This window comes from Tenrec ecaudatus, chromosome 4 (genome assembly GCF_050624435.1).
Source record: "Tenrec ecaudatus isolate mTenEca1 chromosome 4, mTenEca1.hap1, whole genome shotgun sequence".
In the NCBI taxonomy this organism is placed as follows: domain Eukaryota; kingdom Metazoa; phylum Chordata; class Mammalia; order Afrosoricida; family Tenrecidae; genus Tenrec; species Tenrec ecaudatus.
The window spans coordinates 171,431,159-171,452,375 of record NC_134533.1 but is presented as its reverse complement, the minus strand read 5'-3'; the positions used below and the strand labels follow the sequence as shown (position 1 = coordinate 171,452,375).

General features: G+C 46.8%; 1 protein-coding gene across 6 annotated transcripts in view; it reads right to left on the bottom strand.

Moving 5' to 3' along the window:
* The window catches only part of FNDC3B (fibronectin type III domain containing 3B), a 362,624-nt gene that overhangs the window by 266,660 nt on the left and 74,747 nt on the right, over positions 1-21,217 (bottom strand). For all 6 annotated transcript variants that reach the window (XM_075547032.1, XM_075547035.1, XM_075547036.1 and 3 more), the window contains exon 2: positions 6,533-6,671. In XM_075547032.1, coding sequence (XP_075403147.1) covers positions 6,533-6,643 — 111 coding nt within the window. In that variant the 5' untranslated portion in view covers positions 6,644-6,671. The remainder of the gene's footprint in view (positions 1-6,532; positions 6,672-21,217) is intronic.

The window sequence follows — 21,217 nt, the reverse complement described above, 5'->3', positions numbered from 1 at the left end:
CGCTTTCTCCCCCCTCCCCACCACCACCCAGTAAGCCAGATTACTCCTCCCAACGCAACTGCTCATTCCTCTGGGGCAAGAACAGCGTCTTACTCATTTGTGTCAACTTCATACAGCGTTGGCATAGTCAACATTTGATAAATGTGTATTAAAACGAGTCCATTAAAAATAAAACGCATCTATTGTTCAATCACTCTCTGATATCGACACATGTCCTACCCTGGCCTCCCCCTTCTAAATCTCAAAGCAGAGCGGATGATAGCCACTTGGCCCGAGAGGCCTCCATAAGTAGCGCAGGGCTGGAAGACGGCAGCTTGCAGTGATACCTTGTCAGTGTTTGCACAACTTGCACACTTCCCAGACACCTCGATGCTGAAGAATCTGAGTCGAAACTTAGCTTCCTTATACGTGGATCCCCAAACAACTCAGCATTTGGCCAGAGTCTAGTAGGATTGGATCATAACAGAACCCGCCACCGAATATTAGTCACCAAACTGCACCTGCCATTGAAGTCCCAGTCCCAGTTTTTTTATCAGCATCCGTTTAATTCTTTTTCTAAACTGTGCCACCGGTATGACTTCCCTCTGTTGGAACTGCTGAGAAATAGGCTGTGTCTGTGCATGTCAAACAGTACTGCTACAAAGGCGTAGGCGTCAAGATTGAACAAAAATACCAAAATGTGAAACGTGTTCCTTGAGAGAGCACCCACCAATGTCTGTACACTTCCAAAGGTGAGTTTCCGTCGCACTAACCCTTCTCAGGAGAAGGCGATGCTTTTTGGTTTACACCACATCAAAACAGCATCCTCAAGGGACTCAAATCCGGTTCCCGTTAAATGTTGACTTTTAGAGACAGTGAAAGGTCAAGGGGCAAGATTAGGGCTGTAGGGTGAATGGGGTCAAGTTCCCAATCAAATGTTTACAGAAAAGCCCCCACAATCCTCCTGAAGCCTGTGAGGCCATCTGCCAAGTTACCCCTTTAGAGACACAAAAACCACCACCATCCTCTTCTGAGCCATGACCTCTCTGCCTTGGGCTGAACTGGGTCAGCGGATCCCTGGGAACTGTCTGACTGCACAGGTTTGCTTGGTTGTTTTTCTGAAGGCACTCTAAGGAGACTGAGCCAAGCGTATTAACCAGAGAACTTGTCTGTGGTCATCCATCAAGGGCAGAGACCGGTTTAAGCCTGTTCTGTTGGGAATAAAGCCATGCATGCATGAAGTAGAAGCCCATCGCAATACTTTTTGACTCACCCTGATCTATGGAAACCTCTGCAAGGGTCTCCCTGACTGGGTGGCTCCCAAGGTGTCTGAAGAGCAAGACTGTGCAGGGAGAGGATGTAAACGTACCATCTGCATGAAAGCCCTGACAGGGAAATCATTAATAGGAAATAGCAGCCATCACCCAAAAGGCCACCGGATTGGGGAGAGACACACGCGTGGAGCCAAAGGCAAGGCAATCAGGAGCACCACCTGAGAGTGGAAAGTCTAACGTGTGGTCTGGAAATGTGTGCTCAAAGAACACACCGGGAATGCACTGGCTATGTGGGCCCTCTGGGGAGACGGAAGCTTTCAGATGGAAAAACACAAACGAGAAGAGAAAACTAACTCTCTCTTTGGGATGACAGGCTAATTGGTAATCAACAAAATAGACTGAAGACAGAAGCTGGTTCGGTTGAGGCAACTTCAGCTTCATGGCTTCCGGGGTAAACTTGTTGACATGCCTGTGCTGAGCTAGGAGAAGACATGTCTTCTGTTTTTATTTACAGAGATCTACTTTCTGAAGAAGAGGCTTGAAGACCACCTATGAACAATTTGGAACACTTGAAAGAAAAGAACAATGAAAAAAGAGTCAAGAAATATAGGACGGCAGACAGAAAATGCCAACGAGGTACTCCATGGGAGAGGTGTCTAACTCAGACCAGGCTCACCCAGAGAAGATCCCTGCATCAACAGTAGGAAGAAAGCCAGGAAGAATGGAAGGAGGCGGCCATATTCCCTCGTGTCGCTTGTTAGGTTATCACAGGATGAAAGACCAAATCAGTAGACCCTGCTCCCCGACGTGACCATTTCTGTCTTTCATCCTTATGGAACTGGTGGCTGTTGGAATTCTTCTTCAAATATTATTACTAAAACACTAAGCCAATAAAGAAATGTCTCACACTGGCCTGCTGCTTATTACTCTTTTGTGCTCAAAGCTAATTGCTACGTTTTTTTAAGTCTCTATGATGGGCTCTAGGTCCATAATAAAGACAGCTAATATGCCACTGGCTCAGAAAAATGTCAGCACAGGCATCAATTTTCAAATTACTGAAGGGCATTATTGTAATTTATATAGTCACACATAAAAATCCAGCTCAAAGCTGGTTTTACAGCTCAAGAATGGGATGGTGTTTTAAAGGACGCCAACTTTTCACTTGGCTGGGCTCTAAACTTTCAAACATCTACGAGCCGATACCCTACCACAGCACAAAAGGTTACTCATGGAAGCCAAGTTCGGGCTCAGGATTAGGAGGGAAGAATTTGGAAATGTACCAGGGGACCTCACAAAGTTCATGGGGAAAATGGAATTAAAAAGCAATGGGAGTTTTCCACAAACTTTTTGAAGCTCCCTTGTACGGTATATAGCATTGTACCTCAATTGCCTCCCAATTACCCTCCCCCCACCCAAAAAAAATAGATTAAGTAAAGCTGTCAATTGTAAGTTGCTTTCGCCTGCTTGGGTCATTGTTGGTGTTTTGCTTTGGGGCTATTACTACATAAAAAGATCTGTTGGGTCATGACGAGGAGGACACTTGGGTTGGTTTATTTTTCAAATCATCGTTCTCGCTCTCTTTCCCGCTTACTATATAAAATGACAAGGCTTCCTTTCAAACTTAACGTGACTTCAGATGATGGAAATTAATAGTGCCTCTTATTTCGATTGCCAGGACACAGCGGAGAAGCCTGCCAAGAACGATCGCTAATGCAAGCCAGATCCCATCGGAACAGAAATCGGGAGGAAGGCTGTGGGAATTGCAAAGCTTCCTCCGAACAGTGGTGGGTCTTTTGCATACGTGGAGATGTTTAGAAATGGCCCTTGCACAGCTGCAAAGTATTAAGAATACTGTAAACACATACCTGGTAAGACGCCCCATCCACCCTCCCACCAGACACTCAGAGGCAGAGCCCACGGCCAGTGGGTGGCTTCTGACGAGAGGCTTTTGAGAGGTGGCTGACATGCCACCTCCCTTAAACTATCTGCCCCCAGGGCCTGTCACTTGGTGCCCGCAATGCCACTGCTGAAGTCAACCCAGTACCTCCACAAGGTGCTTCTTAATAGGAAGCGTACGGTCTCAGAGAGAGGGCACGACACAAGCCCAGGAAGTGTTGTGGCGAGCAGCTGTTGACATCTGCCCCATTTCATGGTACCCCATGCACAGAGGAACAAAACGCTGCCCGGTTCCCTCCGCCACCCTGCTGGACCAGTGGTGGACGTGACCACTGAGACCTGCAGGCTTCCAATGGCTGACGTTGGGAAGTTGATTGCCAGATCTTTCCTCCTAATGCACCTTGATGTGCAAGTTCCACTGACACCTGTTCGGCACCGCAGCAGACAAGTTTCCGCTGACAGATGGGGGTGGGGGTTGGGGACCGCACGTGAGGTGCACCAGCCAGCAATGGAACCAGACTCCCCCCCACCCCCCACCCCGCCGCCACCATTGAAGGCAAGGATTCTACCACAGCCTTCCAGAAAGCATGTGGAGTGATCATTTTCTCTGATGTGTCCCTAGTACACAGGGACATCCAGCACCATGCCTCTCCAAGCTGTGACCAGTAAGCAGCAAATACCAACAGGTGCGCTGGTGAGCACTCAACAATCCATGCGGTCCCCGAAGGCTGGGTCCTGTCGTGGATTCTTTGGTCTTTTTATCCACTCTTGGGGTCCTCGAGCTTTCCCCTTTCCCCTCAGCCTCTCCAGTCTGCCTCCACCATTTTTGGTTTTGCTCGCTCTAGCTATCTTCGCTGTGTGCCTTCGTCCAGGTTCCACTTACAGGCCTCGTGAACTCTGCCACACGGAAGTAAGGCCGGGCTATAAGGCCAAAAGGGACATGGGGGAGGGACTTTCACAGAATGAGGGAGGCACAAGACAGGGACCCCGAGGGCAGGAAGGACAGAAAACTGTCAGACACAGGGGTCACTGCCTCAGCAGAGCCACAGGGACATAGAGGCATCATCGGCCAGGACAGAGCATCGTGTGATGACAGAGCCTGATGAGAGAGACCCTGTTCTCAGCACGAATGTGCACTGTCATGGGAAATGTGGAGTTAATACCAATCAACAGTTTGTCCTGCCATAGTCTGTTAATAAATAAATGTCAATGCTTCTCACACAATCTAAACCTATTTATTACTCTGGTTACTAGGAAAGAGGGAAATATCTTTTTCCCTTTGGAAAAATCTTGATTTTCACCTGTCTACAAAACAGATAAATTATTAGATTTATCAGATTAGCTTTATGGATAAGTTTTTTCCAGGTGGAATTAACATGCTAGTTTCTTTATCAAAATGACGAAGGCATATCTGCATGGAGTAGAGAAGTGGCCACGTGGCCGTCGGAGGACACCCCCAATCCGGGCGGTTTCTATGCATTCTATGTGCAGAAGAAATTTACTAATGAAGAGAAACTGGGGGCAAAAAAAGTAACCAAAGGCTCTGCACACTGGCTGGGAAACTACAAAAGGCCCATTCTCTGTCGATCCGGCAGCAGAAATGAGGAGGCAGAAACCGTGCACAACAAAACGGAGCACTGGCCTCGGGGCTCTGGGCCACGCGCGCAAACACCAGTCAGGCAGGGGCATCTGGGAGCCCCAAGCTGCTTTCTGAAAGCCTTGCTCTGCTCGTTCTTTTGATGGGTAAGAGAGAACGGGCAGCAGAAACCATACCCTGAAGCCTGTCCATGCATGGCCAGGATACAGCAGGCAGAGGAGCGAGCAATGCAGGGGGAGCAAGGGAGAGAGGGGAGGTCACACCAAGGCCGGCATGCCACCGCACTACACTCGGGGTTCATTCAGGTATCCTAAGAAGGTTCTAAGCCAAGAAGTGACAGAAGATCACTGAGGCTGCTGCATGGAGAATGCTTTCTGGGGAGGGCAAGAGTAAACGCAGAGGGTCCAGTGGGAAGGGCCATCCTCCCACTGGTGTGAGATGATGGTGTGGACTCCAACAGTGGCCGTGGAAGCTGTGGATAGAACGATGTGGGGATTCAGGGACTGCTCCTGAAATAAAGCAAGTCGGGCTTGCTGGCAGACTGGAAGAGGCTTACGGGAAGACACGCGTTAAGACTGGAGTCGATGAAGAATGGTCTTCCACCTTCCTCATGCCGCGACCCTTTCATACAGTTCTTCCTGTTGTAGTGACCCCCCCACCCCCAACCATAAGATTATTTCGTTGCTACTTCGTAACTGCAATTTTGCTACTGTTATGGATCAGGAGACCCCTGTGAAAGGGTTGTTTGACCCCAAAAGGGGTCGTGACCCACAGGTTGAGAAGGGCTGCTAGGCTCCCCTTAGGAAGAAAGGATGAAGCGCCTGCCACTCACAAACCTGAATGAGCATCTACGAGGTATTCTTTGATGGTAAGTGCTTCACGGTTCAGTAGAGGAGACAACCAGAGGAGCAAATTCGTAAACAGTGAGGAAAGGTGAACAGAGGTATACCTGAAGGATTAATGTACTAGGATGAATGGAGAGTGTGGTTATGATATTAAGGGATAAATGAAAGGCAGTTTGGGCTTCAAATAAATGATGGATACACTTATTTGAATCATAGTACATTAGGGGAAAATATTCTAAGGGATTGTTCCAATACTACCCCTCCTCTAGAAACCTGTATGCTTCTAAGACACTGCACTAGGACCAAATTACATTTATTTAGCACAAGGCTGAGTGAACCCAGTTTTTTGAGTCAATAAGAGTTCATGTATGTTATCAACAATAATAAATATTTCGATCTCTAACAAATGCTTCGAAGTTTCACTCATCATTTAATTTTCTTCCACAGGATATATGAATGAGCTCAAAAATGATCTTTCCCAACCCCGTAACATGAGCGAGAACTAGTGAGAAAGGAGTCTGACAGGCACAGTTTAAGTACCACTATTTGCTGAGCCCGAGGCTCTGCACAGGGAGGCCCTGTCGGTCCAGGAGTTGGGGATGCGCCCTTAGTCCTGCATCTTGTTGAGGTCACTCTCCTTGAATCGGATCAGATCCTGACCCTCTGAACAGTCAGTTCGGGCAAACCAAGCAATCCCTTCAGGCCCGGTATCTGACATGAGTACACAGTCCTGATTCTAAAGATGTGTGTGTACGTGTGTGTGTGTGTATCTCAAAAGGATTCACTTCAGATATAAAAGAGCTTTTGATGCTTCCAGACCACGAGCTAAATAAGGTAAGGTGGCCTGTTCGGAGGGGCGGAAGGAAGGGGCATGAAACCACAATCCCAATCGTTGAATGAAAAGCTACTCGACAATCAGATTTTGTGTTTACTTCACCAACCTGCTGAGCTGCATCTCCATTTACCAAGTGCGGCATCATGGCTACCTCTCCATTCAGCAATGGTGGCAGTTCCAGAGGGATTTGGTCGGTCATCATCATTGTGACGTACATTCATGGAGAATTGCCCTCAACTGGCTTCCTGCAAAAGAACCAACATTTTCTTTTTAATCACCTACAACGTAACATACCATCGATCTAGAGGTCAGCAGAAATTAAAATCATTCTACTTGTTACTGTCAGGTCCCATGAGGGATAAAGAAAAGATGAAGTAATTAACCAAAGACCTGCATCCCCAAGCCGTCACGTGATTACAACTGCGTACACTTCTAGATACACTTTTCTTGGTAAACATGTAGTAGAGCAAGCGCTTAACAAATACAGCTGTTAATGGAAAGGTCCGCAGTTCGATTCCACCCAAAGGCACTTGGGAAGAAACACAGGGCAATCTCCTAAAAATAACCATCCACTGAAAACCCTATGGAAAACTCTTCTACTCTGCGTAGCCAGCCGTGAGTCGGAATCAACTCACGGACAACTGACTTTGGGCTTGAACAACAATGACTGCAGTCCTTCCGGGTCTTTCTTGAGATAAAGTGAGGCGGCCTTATGAGACGGTAAAGGGGACTGTAGTAGTTACATAATCTGCTGTCAACTTGAGACTATGAAGAGTAAAGGGGTGGAGTTTAGCCTGTCAGTGAGGTTGCAGTTTGATGACCTCATTTGGAGGCACAATGAAGATAAACAGGCCACTGGAGACCAGATACTCTCTGTTTCGTCTTCCTGCTGACAAGCCACATGGAGCTACACTGATGGAGTCAGCACCCTGGAACTGGAGGAGACACATGGAGACCCACAGCAGCTCTGAGATGCTTCCGCTGCCACGGAATCCACAAGACTTTCCACTCACTGGCCTGTGATCTTCCTGCATCCAGTGTCATTGCATGTGTCACATGAATCAGAAGAGGACTTTATAGATAGTTATAGGACATATGGGCTAATATCAGACCTGTAGACCTGATCTGGACTGGGCTGGGATGTTTTCTCAATATACAAATTGCTCTTTGATATAAAGCTCTTTCTTATGCACATAAGTGTCTACGAATTTGTCTTTCTAGTCAACCTGGACTAACACAGGGATGAACAAAAAGTGTGTAGTAGAATTATTTCTAAAGTGACTAACAAGGCAAAAGTCAAAGCACAAGAACTTATAATGGGCCTTAGTGCCAAGAGCAGCCCTCCATACCACAAAGCAAACAAAACACTGCCCAGCCCTGTGTCACCCTCACAATTACTGGGTTTGCACTCATTGTTGCCACCAACGCCGTGTCAATTCATCTCATGGAGGATCTTCCTCTTCCTCACGAACCCTCTCCTTTACCATGCAGGACCTTCCTCTCCCGGGATAACGAGTACAAAGGACAGGAGACAAAGTCGCACCAAGCTCCCGGCTAAGGAGCATCCTGGCTGTACTTCTCTGAAATCCAGTTTGTTCGTCCGTCGGCAGTCCATGCACATACGCTGAGCATTCCTCAGCGCCAACCTAGTTCAACGGCAGCAAGTCTTCCTCCGTCTTCCTCAGTCACTGGGCAGCTTCTGCTTGCATAGGAGGCAACGAAAAACCGAAAACACCTTGAGTAAGGCACACCTGCGTCTGTAGGGGCCACATCTTGCTTTCAAACACTTTGAAAGGTCTTTTGCAGCAGATTTCCCCATTCCAATCCATAGCCCGATTACTCGACGGATGCTTCCATGGGCATTGTCTGTCAACCCAAGTCAAGTGAGTGCAAATCGGCTGGCACTTCCAACTTTTCTCCATGTACCATGATGTCCCTAGCGGTCCGTCCAGTTGTGAAGACCTGGGTTGGTTTTCTGTACACTGAGTTGCAATCCACACTGAAGGCACACAGTCTGGTATTTGATCAGCAGCAGCAGTTTCCAGTCATCCTGGTGTGGTTGTGTCACCGGCATGTCCCGTCATAAGTTGGTAACAAACCGTCCTCCAATCCTGCATTCTTCTTCATACAGTCCAGCTGCTCAGACTAATACGTGCTCAACATATGGACGAAGCCATGAAAGGACACAGCCCCGACACGGGCAGGAGTCCCTGTTCTGTTTGAATAATTGCCTCAAGTCCCTCTGGAGCCAAATTAAGTGTGGTAGAATGCCTATTCTTGGCAATATTTTCCATCATGTGTTATAATCCGCTAAAGTCAACTGCAGGTGTAATCAATGAAACCCAAGTAAAACGCCTTGCTGGCGTACTCTGCTTTCGGCCAAGATCCATCTGATGTCAGTGACCATATCCCGCATTGTGAATCTCCCTTGGGTTTCTAGAAATGCCCTCTTCAGGTAGGGCTGCAATCTTTTTCTTTTTTTAAAAAAAATTATCTTCAGCAAAATTTTACTTGAATGTAATATTCATGGTTTTTAAAAAATAAGTTCCAGCATTCTGTTGGGTCACCTTTCTTTAGAATGGGCATCAATCTGGATCAATTCCAGTCGGTTGGCCAGCTAACGGTCTTCTAAATCTCTTGACCGAGACGAGTGAATGTTTGCCTCCGGTCGTTTACAATGTTTCTCATCAATGTCTCCAGTGCAACTTGGACTTTTTCCCTCAAAACCACTGGTTGCTGATTACACGCTACCTCTGGAAATTGTTGAATGTGAACCACCAATTCGTTTTTGTGCAGTGACTCTGTATATTCCTGTACTACTCATTATAAACAAGACAGACAAAATAGTGGGATCAATCCTTTAGGGTTGCCTCAAATTTCTCTTAGAGATACAGGGTAGAAATAAAAGATTTCTTCACACTTAATGGGATCGAATAGCGGAATTGTTTGTGAATAGATATATTGGATTGTTCTAAGATCTGCTCCCCACCCACAAAAAAAAGGAATAAGGGTTCCTGCAGAGTATGGGGGGGGGGGAAGGGGATCAAATATCAAGTTCAAGAAGAAAATGTTTTGAATGTTTGTGGAATCAATTATACAACATTGCTTGATATGACTTAGCTACGGCATGTTTTATCTGTAAGACCTCCGAGTAAAATTATTTTTTAAAAAAAGATTTCTCAGAAACACCTCCATTCTTAACATTAAATATATTCCCTCTTTCCTTCCAAAAAACCGTTTGCCTAAAAATATCAAGTGATGCATAAAGCCCACCCAAGAAATTATAAACTTTTTCAATTTTAAATGGGAAAAATGTTATACATCATTAATAACCCCATTTGGAGAAAAATAATTATCTTGAGCACCCGACAATGAAGTTTTGTCCCATCTAGGGAAGCAAGTTCTACATAAGAAGTCTTATAAGTCAGGGTTCATAGTACTATCGTGTTGTTTTATGAGCCACTTACTCAGTTTCTAGAAAATTAAAAGCACAAAACCCAAAGTCCAATTGTCTCCTCTGATGAAGAAAGCCGATTCTTCACAGTAAAATTAGCAAAGACAATTCCACTGACACCGTCATGACACACACCACTGTGATTTGGGGGAGGTCCAATGGTGCATACAAAGTACTGACTGACTAACAGCTCCTCTCATTTTATTGTGGGGTATTTTTATGCTTACTAGTACGTAAGGAAGGGGCATTTTTCTTTAGCTTTACGGTATTAAACAGTCATCTCTGAAATTTAAATCTCTACATTTCCTCAAAATGACAGGCTGGGTAAAAAAAAAGCGATAGTGTAGACTGAGCCCGAGTCTATGCATCAAGAATGGAAGGCACAATCTGGCTCTCTCCCCTGTTACTTCACTTGTCCCAGAGGACAAATTGAAAGACACTTCCTAGTGATGCTCTCCTTCCTTGCTTCTTAGAGGAAGTACAGACAGAATGTTCTTTGGAAGCAGGGGTGGGGAAGACTTTGTGCCCGGTGTTTATCAGGAGGGATGGGTCCCCGAAGAAGGACGTCATGTTTGGTGAAACAGCAGGTGAGTGAAAGAGAAACAGAGTCTCAATGGCTTGACCAAACGGCTGCCACACGGCAGCAGAGATGAAGACGGTGCCGGACTGGAAAGTGTTTTGCTCTGCTGTACAGTGGCTCCCTGAGAGTCGGGCTTGACAGCACCTCACAAGAGGCAAGGAGATGTCTGCTAAAATGTCTATGAAATGAGCCAGCACCTGCCAACCTGCCCCTTAAAAGGATCATAGATTGAAAACCAACGCAGTGACATGGACAAGAAAGGACAACAGCAAAAGACAGGAAGGAACATCAGAAAAGCAGGGAAGACAGAGAGGAGGGACATAAAATGCGAGAGCCATCGTGAAGGGTTTTATGGTTCAATTGCTCTTTCCCAAATCTAAAGTAAAGACCTACAATTCCCTGGGAACTCTGTTATTGGAAAACTCATGACCCAAACTGACAGGCAAGCTGGGCACAGTCATCAATCACTCCACAGTGACAGCGCCCCACCCCAGGTCAGTTGGACCCGGGCAGAACCGCACACCCACTCAACGTCACTCCGTGGATACCTGGGCGTGCAAGGCCGCCAACTCCAGAAGTCAACAAAACTTTCCAGACGCTAAAAAAATAAAGCAATGAATATGAATGGCATGGCAGCCATGCAGTTAACGTTGAGGATCAAGGTTGACTTCCCTTTTAGGGATTTAAATCCACTTAATAATCATCAGAAATTATCGATCGTTTCTTACGTCACCAAAGAACAAATAGGGTATAGCTTTATTTTTTCTGGGGGACTTGGCTCACTGTGAGCAACAATTTTGTGTTAAGCCAGAGTGAGATACTAAGAAACTGCTTCCTACATGTACAAAGAAATTCTTATGTTTAATCTCAGTCTCTCTCTCTCTCTCTCCCCGCCCCCCCCCCAATCAGGCAGGTCTGATCATGTTTCCTAAAATCTCAGGGCCACGTCCTAAAACTGCTGTTGAGCATGACACCACATAAACAGATAAAGGAAGCGATGGTCTCTGAGTGAGGGTCTCAGGAACTCCCACGCCCCTAGCACCACCTTGCTCAGCCACTTAGTGTGTCTCCGCTGGGAGGGTCCCAAGGTTGCTCAGGTGTGTGATCTCTGATGGTGGCGGCGACGAAACGGTTTTCATTTCTGTCAGAGTTATCTCACAAGACATTCCTTTCCTTCGAACCCTGTCCCTTCTCCCCTCTACGTGGCATGGTCAAATGTACCACAGAATGCAGGTGTTTTCTTCGGGGCTGCACTACACCCCCACTGCCCACCCTGGCCTCCCCTAGACACACCCACCCACCCACCCCAGAGGTCTTGTAATGAATCCGCTGGTCTTTACCAAACGCCCTAGGTTTAAGCTGTTCCGTGCCGAATCAATGTGCCGCAAAACGAAGCAGCATCGGGCAACGGAAAAACTGACGCCCTCTTCCAGGATGCATTTCTTCTGCATCTCGAAACGCCTACGCCCTCTTCCAGGATGCATTTCTTCTGCATCTCTAAGCTGCTCTTCTTCACGCGCGTGCTCCAGGCTTCACTCCTCATTCTGCTGCTTTGACCCACATTTCCAAGTCACAGAACCTGACAACCACCATGGGCCTTCCCAGCTCTCCCTAACCACACATCGCAACACGGAAACCCTACGTGCTTTGGGCCCAGCCTGCTCTAGTCTTTGGATTGACAGTGGGCAGATGCCACTCGAGCACTTGTGCACGCCCCTGGTTACCTCCTAACAGGAACCCCCGTGCCAGGCTGTGGCTGGGGTGGAGGGCAGGCAGTCTGGAGTCTCAATGAAGAGATCCTCACTGTTCGTAAGACATTTAATTCTGTCCAAATATACCCCCAAAGCTTTGAACGAAACCTAGTTTTAAAAGAATATTACAAAGGGTTTTCACAAATGAGGCTGAGCATGATAGTGGGACAAGAGGAAAGTAAAAGGAAATAGAAGAAAGAACTAGGAGGCAAAGGGCATTTATAGAGTTCTAAATACATATATTTCTATATGATGATGCGGAAATAGATCTAGGTGCATATATTTCTAGATTTAGTATTAAGATAGCAGATGGAAATTGGGCCTCTACTCAAGTACTCCCTCAATGTAAGAATGCTTTACATTGGCATTAAACTGGCATTCCATGAAGCTCACCTTCCCGACACGATGGTTGAAGACAAATGGGTGCATAAGCAAATGTGGTGAAGAAAACTGATGGTGCCCAGCTATCAAAAGATATAACATCTAGGGTCTTAAAGGTTTGAAGGTAAACAAGTAGCCATCTAGCTGAGAAGCAACAAAACCCACATGGAAGAAGCACACCAGCCTGTGTGATCACAAGGTGTCGAAGGGATTAGGCATCAAAGAACAAAAAAAAAAAATCATATCATTGTGAATGAGGGGGAGTGCAGATTGGGGACCTAAAGCCCATCTGTAGGTAACTGGACATCCCATTACAGAAGGGTCCTGGGGAGGAGATAAGCCAGTCAGGGTGCAGTGTAGCAACAAAGTAACATACAACTTTCCTCTAGCTCTTAAATGCTTCCTAGGGAGGGTGGAGGGAAGGTGGGGTGAAAAGGGGGAACTGATTACAAAGATCTACATATAACCCCCTCCCTGGGGGACGGACAACAGAAAAGTGGGTGAAGGGAGACATCGGACAATGTAAGACATGACAAAATAATAATTTATAAATCATCAAGGGTTCATGAGGGAAGGGTAGCGGGGAGGAAGGGGGAAAATGAGGAGCTGATACCAAGGGCTCAAGTAGAAAGCAAATGTTTTGAGAATGATGATGGCAACAAATGTACAAGTGTGCTTGACACAATGAAGGGATGTATGGATTGTGATAAGAGTTGTACAAGCTCCCAATAGAATGATTTTTTTTTAAAAGGGGGTTTTCAGTTTTTACATTTCTCTAGGCAACCAGCTTGTTACTTTTTCCTCACTTTGCATCCCCTATTCCAAGTCTAAGAGATTTTCCGTGGTATTTTGGCCAAAACGGGCCAAATTTATGAAAATCCTAATTCTCAGGAGTGAACCTCTGATCCATTTCCAAAAGCCAGAGAAAGCAATTATACAAAACGAAGAATTTCTATCTTACAGGGGGAAAAAGAAAGAAAAAAACAACAATCACTGCTGGGACAGTTTTTTAAGTCTGTGAACTTGGCCTTCCAACTAATAACAAAATGTCCTTGTCCTTTACTCTGTGGGCTGATGACCCAAATCTCCTTACATGAATTCAAGATGTGAGCTAGCAGTACAGGACACAAATTCATTTCAGATGAGGAGAGAATGACGCCTAACAATACCAAAAGGAGCAAAGGTTACCCATCAGAACCAAGAACCCAAAGGCCTGCCCAGCCACCAAACACAGTCCCTACCCGACCCTTTTCAGGGCTGGCTCCCAAGCTCGCTTTCAGAACAACCCCCAGGTCTTTTGACTGGGCTTCTCCTAGCCTACCCCAGGGAAATGGCCTAGCCTATCCCAGGGAAATGGCCTAGCCTATCCCAGGGAAATGGCCTAGCCTTCCCCAGAGAAATGGCCTAGCCTTCCCCAGGGAAATGGCCTAGCCTTCCCCAGGGAAATGGCCTAGCCTTCCCCAGGGAAATGGCCTAGCCTATCCCAGGGAAACGGCCTAGCCTATCCCAGGGAAATGGCCTAGCCTTCCCCAGGGAAATGGCCTAGCCTTCCCCCAGGGAAATGGCCTAGCCTTCCCCAGGGAAATGGCCTAGCCTTCCCCAGGGAAATGGCCTTAGCCTATCCCAGGGAAACGGCCTAGCCTATCCCAGGGAAATGGCCTAGCCTTCCCCAGAGAAATGGCCTAGCCTTCCCCAGGGAAATGTTAAAGAAGTAGACGCAGCGAAGGAACCAAACAAAAAATGCAGGTGGTCGGTTTTCAGCTTTCTGTTTCCATGCATCAATCCAGAAGGCACTTTCAGAAACCCAGGGGGACATAAACGGTGGTTTGGTCAGGTAAACACTGATGTACTAACCGCAAAGCTGTCCCTTCAAACCCACCAGCCGCTCTGCGAAAGAGAGAAAAATGGGGCTGGCTTGTCAGCTCCAGTAAAGATGCCCGGTCGTGGAACACCCTATAAAGGGTGTCGGAACCGTCCGAATCGACTTGACGACAGTGAGTAGAAAGTAAGCAGGTAGGTAAAGAATCCCCAGAATTCCACTCACTGAAAGTTCTCCATGATGTCATGTATTCCGAAAGCTCAGTGTCTTCCCAAGCACAACACAGAATAGCCGACCGCCTTCACATGACCTAAACAGCAGAGACGCATGTGTGTACAGCATGTTTGTTCTCAAGCTTGAGAAACCAATGTTCTAGTAAAGCCACAGCGTGATACATCAAGAATAGGTCCGTCTCGACTAAAATACCAGCTGATTCCCAACACCGACTATCTCCGGTGGGTCAGATTTCAGAAAATATAATCACCAACACACCAGAAGTGGCACTCCTAATCTTTTATACAATAATACACATGAAGATATGAAACGCTTGGGCTGATCCAATAAAAGGAGGGGAGAAAGATCTGTAGTCAAATTGACAACCCCCCAGCAAAACAAAACAAAAAAAAAGACTGGATTTTTTGTACTGCGTTGGACGAGGCAGCTTGAAAATGTTCGCGGGAAAAATTCCATTACCTTCCAATTAAATTTTCCACGAACTTCTTGAAGTGCTCTTGAATTTGGGAGAGGGGAGGAATAATCAGGAGGGACCTGGAGGGGGACATCAGGCTTGGTAAAGTAGAAAGGCAACAAAAAAGCTGGCTCTCAGTGAGACGGATCGACACAGTGGCGGCGACACTAGGCTCTCACCGAACAACCGGGAGGATGGCGCAGGACCAAGGAGTGCATCTTTCTGCTGCTTACTGGGCTGCCCACCAGCCGCCACGGCCCCTACTCACCACAGGATGAAAGTTACTACGAAATGACTACATCGAGCTATCAGCTAGCGGCTCTGATGCTAAGACTATCTTCTAGATGGTTTATAAGCGTAACTGAAACTCACTTTATTATGACAAATAAACCTTTCCACCACTGACCGCCATTTGTTTATACCACGGGTGCAATTAAAAGGCTAAATAAATCCACAAAAGTCCAAAATTCAACAGAAAATGGCAGAGCACGGCAAGGGAGGTAGGGGGTCGGAGGGAGTACATTTTACGGAGCAGCCTCCCCCCCCCCACCCAACGCAGGTGTCTCTAGGCCATCATAAGGATGGCTAACACCCTCGAACGTGTACTCTTCAGATCTATGCTCTACGTATGATTAACACTGCAAAGACAGAAGAGAGGGGGGAGAAGAGCGGGAGGGAGAGAAAGAGCAAGCCAGTTATACACCGTTCTACAAATAATGGGATGTCAAGGTCGCCTTTGCGATTTTATTTTCCTCTCCAGAAAAGCTGGCTTTGAAAGGTTAACTGCCTGACTGATCTTTCAAGACCTAAAACCCTGAAAATGTCGTTCGAACCTTCCCTGCCAAACAAGAAACAGCCTTCTGACAATCACTATGGAAACACCAATGGCATCCATCAAAGGGAAAGATGGTTAAAATGAAACAGGAACACAAAGGCGTCTTTACCTCTGAAATTCTAGGGGAAATCTGCTCCCCCATCAACACACCACCTGCCCTGCTCCTGGGCGAACGGGGCTTTGTACCTTCCCGTGCCAGCAACAGTACACCAGCACCCTGGGGCCTGCCTCTGGAATTAGCATGTGGCCGTGTGGAGCCGGATGTAGAGCGCTGCCACTGGACACCAGAAACTCAGGGGTGTGGGTGGAGTATGTGTGTGTGTGGGGGGGGGGGGTGTCTACTGCTTTCTCTCCTGCACATTTGGTCAGCCAGGACAAGGTAACTGGCAGCAGAAAACACTGCCCTCCCCGCCCCCCCCCCACCCCCCCGGCCACTGGTTTGAAAATTGAATTAAACAGGAGAGGGGGCAGGCTGGGGAGAGACTTAGGATTTTTATTAGCATGTTGGACAGCCCCTGTATTACAAGTCACTCAAAGCAGCAGCATGATACTAGGGGTGAGGGTGGATTGATTGGCCAGACTGAGCACTGGAAACATCTTGAGCTCTATCCCAGGGTTATCAATAATTAGCTCTAAGTTGGTGTGATTCACATCTTCCTTCTGAAGTGCCAGGATCATAAATTGACCTTTAAAGTTCTTTTCTGCTCTGAACAGGCTTTTTCAAATAACAATTGCCTCCTTAATACAGACTAAAGTAAAGCTGAAAAAGAACCGTTTATTCAAACTCTAAAACTCTGTTGGTTTCCCTTATGTGTATGAATGTAGCCTGCCCTTTATTCCTAAGAAAAAGGCCGGGGAAATATAAGAAAAATGCTGGGGGGAGGGAGGGGGAGGCTGGGGCAGGAGGGACACACTGAGTAATCACTTATTTTCTATGCCAATGAATCTGCTTGTACAGCTGACTCCTAGACAGTCGTGCGAGCAGGGCACTAGCTATGACTTGCCACTCGAGTGAAACAGGAATGGTGACCATTGTTCACGCAGAGAAACCTCTTGAGACATGAGCAGTACCTGGAGGTATGCGCCCAGCTGGCTGGTCGAGGCACAAATAGTCTGGAATTTCTCTTCTTGTCTGGTATGCGTTCATTAGGAAAGTTAAATCACAGTTGTCTGCGAAGTTCTAAGCTTAACAACATTCTTGCTTTCTGCCTTCACTGATAAACACAGGAGGCTGACGTGGGAATGTTTAAATCCTCAAAGAACTCCTATGAGATGCAACACTTCAACTACAACCAAACAGCAACGAAAACCGTTGGGATTAGAAGAAGTCAATAATGAAACGCTCAGGCAACAAGTCAAAAAAAAGACCTGACTATGCTCTGGACAGCAGAGAGAGAGGACGCCAGATAACCCTAACTCGGCGCCCCGCCCTCAGGAATACGCACATGGATGGTTTATTTGCTGGTGTTCAGGACTGCAATCCAGAAAGTCTCCATTTAGAAAGGCCATGTTCCAAAGGCACTGTCCTCTGAGTGGGGGAAACACCAGGCAGCTAAGAATTATACTGTACCAGGAGGTCATTTTCATACTCCCTCATTAATATGCAAAGGTTGCTTTCCTGGCCCTTCAAGACAGCCCAGATCTTTGACTCACTCACTGCCAACCACCGAGTCAAGTACGCATTGAGCTGACGCTAATCACAAGGTCGGCAGTTTGAAACCACCCGCGGCTCCCCAGGAGAAAGAGGAGGAAAGAACCTCTGTCAAAGCGTTAGTCTCAGAAACCACAAGGGCAGCTCTACTCTGTCCTACAGGGTGGCTACGCGATAAATCCTTTCCAGAAACCTAAAAACTAATAAATAAATCACTTCACTACACGGACCTACAATTTCTTGACCTACATCCTCATTCACACAGAAACCCAAACCTGCTTTCATCAAGATGAGTCGGACTCACGGCAACCTCCCACAGGTTTTCGCAGGGCAGCCTCATCTTTTTCCTGAGGAGCAGCTGGTGAGTTTGAATCACCAACTCTTTGGTTAGCAGCCCAAACACTTAAATTCTACAAATACTTAAAAGGAAAGGGGGTTATCCCCCAACAAGTTTACCAACCAAAAGTTCTTCTGCTTTGCTCATTGTGTTTTTAAACTGTGTTTAAGTAAGTTTGCAGGCCTAATTAGTTGTATGTCTATTAGAAAACCTAGATTCAAGGTACGCTCGTATAAGGTGCCGTCACACCTTACTGACGTCATCTAGAAGAAGCCATGCCCAAGCTCTGGCCATAGCCTCACACAAACCCAACCTGCCTTTACCACATAATTTAAAGGAGGAGAGTTCTATAAAAATCTGTTTTTTCAGGGGGAAGTCTGAATTCTCTAAGTTTTTTTTTTTTACATTATCTTTTTTGACAAGGTAGTAAAAAGTCACGTCCTGCTCTAAACTCCCTTCCAGCTCTGCCTGGTCAGTTCTACCCTGTCCTGTAGGGTCACCTGGAGTCAGAATCAACTCAGAGGCAAAGGGTTCCCCTTCTATGTCAAGTGCATGAGGAGTGTGTTAGACAGGGTTCTCTAGAGAAACAAAGTGAGGACACTTGTGATTACAGATATGGATAAATGGAGCACGAAGGAATATGACAGCTAATTAGTCCACACAGCAGCACAGAGACCCAGTTCAACTCACTTCCATGGAGCAGTTACTACACAGGAAGTCCTTCAACTCAAGAGGGCTGCTGTGTCCAAGGTCAAAGAAGCAGACAGTGGAGTTGAGTCTTCCCTAGATCAACGCAGGCAGTCTGGGCCACCAACAATCAGGAACTTAGCAAAGCAGGGCCAGATGGGATATCGAACTCAAGCAATGCAAGACGACAGGATCCGACAGCCTCCAACTCAAGCAATGTACACACCAGCAGCGTGTGGAAGCAGCTGCACACTGGTCCAATCACCAGCGAGCAAGAGAGAGGGGGACAGGGCCGCTCAAGCCGTTTATCTTTGCCCTCTAATCAAACATTGACCTTATTAATCCCACAGGTTCCTATTGGCCAGGTTGCCACAATAAACCTACCTATCAGAAGAAGTAAAGACTCAGGAGTAGGATGATAGGCTCGCCTGTCTCAGCACCAGAAGCCCACTTGTCACCCAGACCCTTGGGTACTACCGCTTGTCTGGAGTCCCCCCAACACTGTGACAGGCCCCATGGTTTGTCAGAGATGCAGTTCACCATGTACATTTGGCACTCTGTCTGGGCTTCTTCATCTGTAGAAGGACGGGCTTCCAAAGGACTGTGGAAACATGAACTTGGAAGACAGTGGAATTTTCCCCAAAACTTTCTGATGCTCCCACGTACAGGTGCTCAGACAGATGATACCCAGATTCCCACTAAGTGGAACCCAAAATAGATTTTACTCTTCTGTTTTAAATACTGCATTAAAAATTAAAATGAGTCCAGGTAGCATAGGGGGCTACACGTCGGGCTGCTAGCTGCAAGGAACGTCAATGTTTCCACCCACTAGTTGCTCCATGGGAGAAAGACGAGGCTGTCTGCTTCTGTAATGATCTGGAACGCCGAAAGCCCAAGGGGTTAGTTCTAGTCTGGCCAGTGAATCTGAATCAACTTGGCAGTGAGTTTGATTTGGGGAACTGTGGGTTAAATTTACATTGTGCATTGACCTTGGGTACCTAATTATCCTGCGTAGCACCCACCACTCACTAGGGGAAATAATTTGGTGCAAGCAAGTACCAGGCCAGTGACTGCCTTCTGGGGAGGGCTTGGCACAAGAACACCAAGGCCGGTATCTCAGCCCAAACGGGTAGAGCCAACAGTTGAGGTGCTTGCACATCTAGTCTCACGGAACTCTGCAACATTCATGCAAACAAGGTGGGGCTCTCCTGCTACAGACAGGGGCGTAAACTAAGGCAGGGAGAGGGTAGTTGGGTGAATTTCCCAAGAAGACTCAGACTGAAAGTGATGGTAAGAAACCCAGACTGGCTCACTCTCTTAGCAAGCTGACCATGCCATCGAGGAATGTGGAAATGAAGCACAAAATTGGAGGTGGTGAAAATTTTACACGTGATTTTATTCTTTTCCTTTTTGAAATAAGCACATGGTCCAACATTCAAAAGATATATGTAAGATCCCCTCAGTCGAAGTACATCTCTCTCCTACTCATGCAAGCCTCAAATCCCAGCCACAAAGGCACCCCTGGGAATTTAACAGCATGTTTTAAAGTAGCTGAAGCAAACCTCATTTTATCACAGAGCAACCCTATCAGACAGAGACGAACTGCTTCTTACACTTTGAGACTGCAAATCTTTACAGGAATAGATAATCATCAGTCTCCCTAGGAGCGGTCGGTGGCTTTGAACTGCCAACCTTGAAGTTAGCAGCCCAACACTTAACCCACAACTCTGCAAGGGTGCCATAATTAAGAAACTAAAAAAAAAAACTAACAATATCCCAAAAGAAACTTAGCTGGAAAGCAATATCAAACAAAATAACCCATTGTATATACCCCAAATACTATGTGCCAAGCACTGTTCCAGATTCCTGGGCGTCTGAAAATAAAGGCATGATGTGAAGCCTTACAATGCATGGCAGTGAAATAGTACGCCCTAGCTAAAAGCGAAGCCACGCTGGGCACCTCGGATGAAAACCACACAAAGTGAACAAGCCCTCCAGGGTCTACGGAACCCTTCGCCTGAGGGAAGTCCCAATGCCTACATGTGGTCCCCCAGCTGGCTCCTCTCCCCTCGTCTTTAAAACCGGATAAGTGCCCAGAAAGTGAATGTGGCTTTGGAACATGCCCCCTTGTCTCACTCACCGTTTCTGATGAGCAAGGAAGACATTAAAAGTATTTCTTTAATAGGCTTGTGTAGAATCTAGTCACGCTTATTTTACAGTCTTATTTCACTAAGTAAAACTCAACTCACCGCCACGAAGCTGAGTGTGACTGGCAAGGACAGAGTAGAACTGCCCCTGTGCTTTCTGTCCAGGAGCAGACAGGAGCCCTCGGGGCGAATGCATTACAAACTGGCCGCCAACTCCAAGGTCAGCAGCCACTGCACAGGAGAAAGATGAGGCTTTCACGCCCACGGGCAGTTTCAGAGTCTCAGAAGCCCACAGGGACAGTTCTCCTCTGCCCGACAGGGTCTCCGGCCACCAGGATAGACTCCACGGCAATCAGTTTTGAGATGGGTGCAGAAAGCCTCATCTTTCTCATGAGCAGTGACCGGTGGGTTTGAACTGATAACCTGGCAGTCAATCACCAGGCCTCCTGATTTAACCGAAT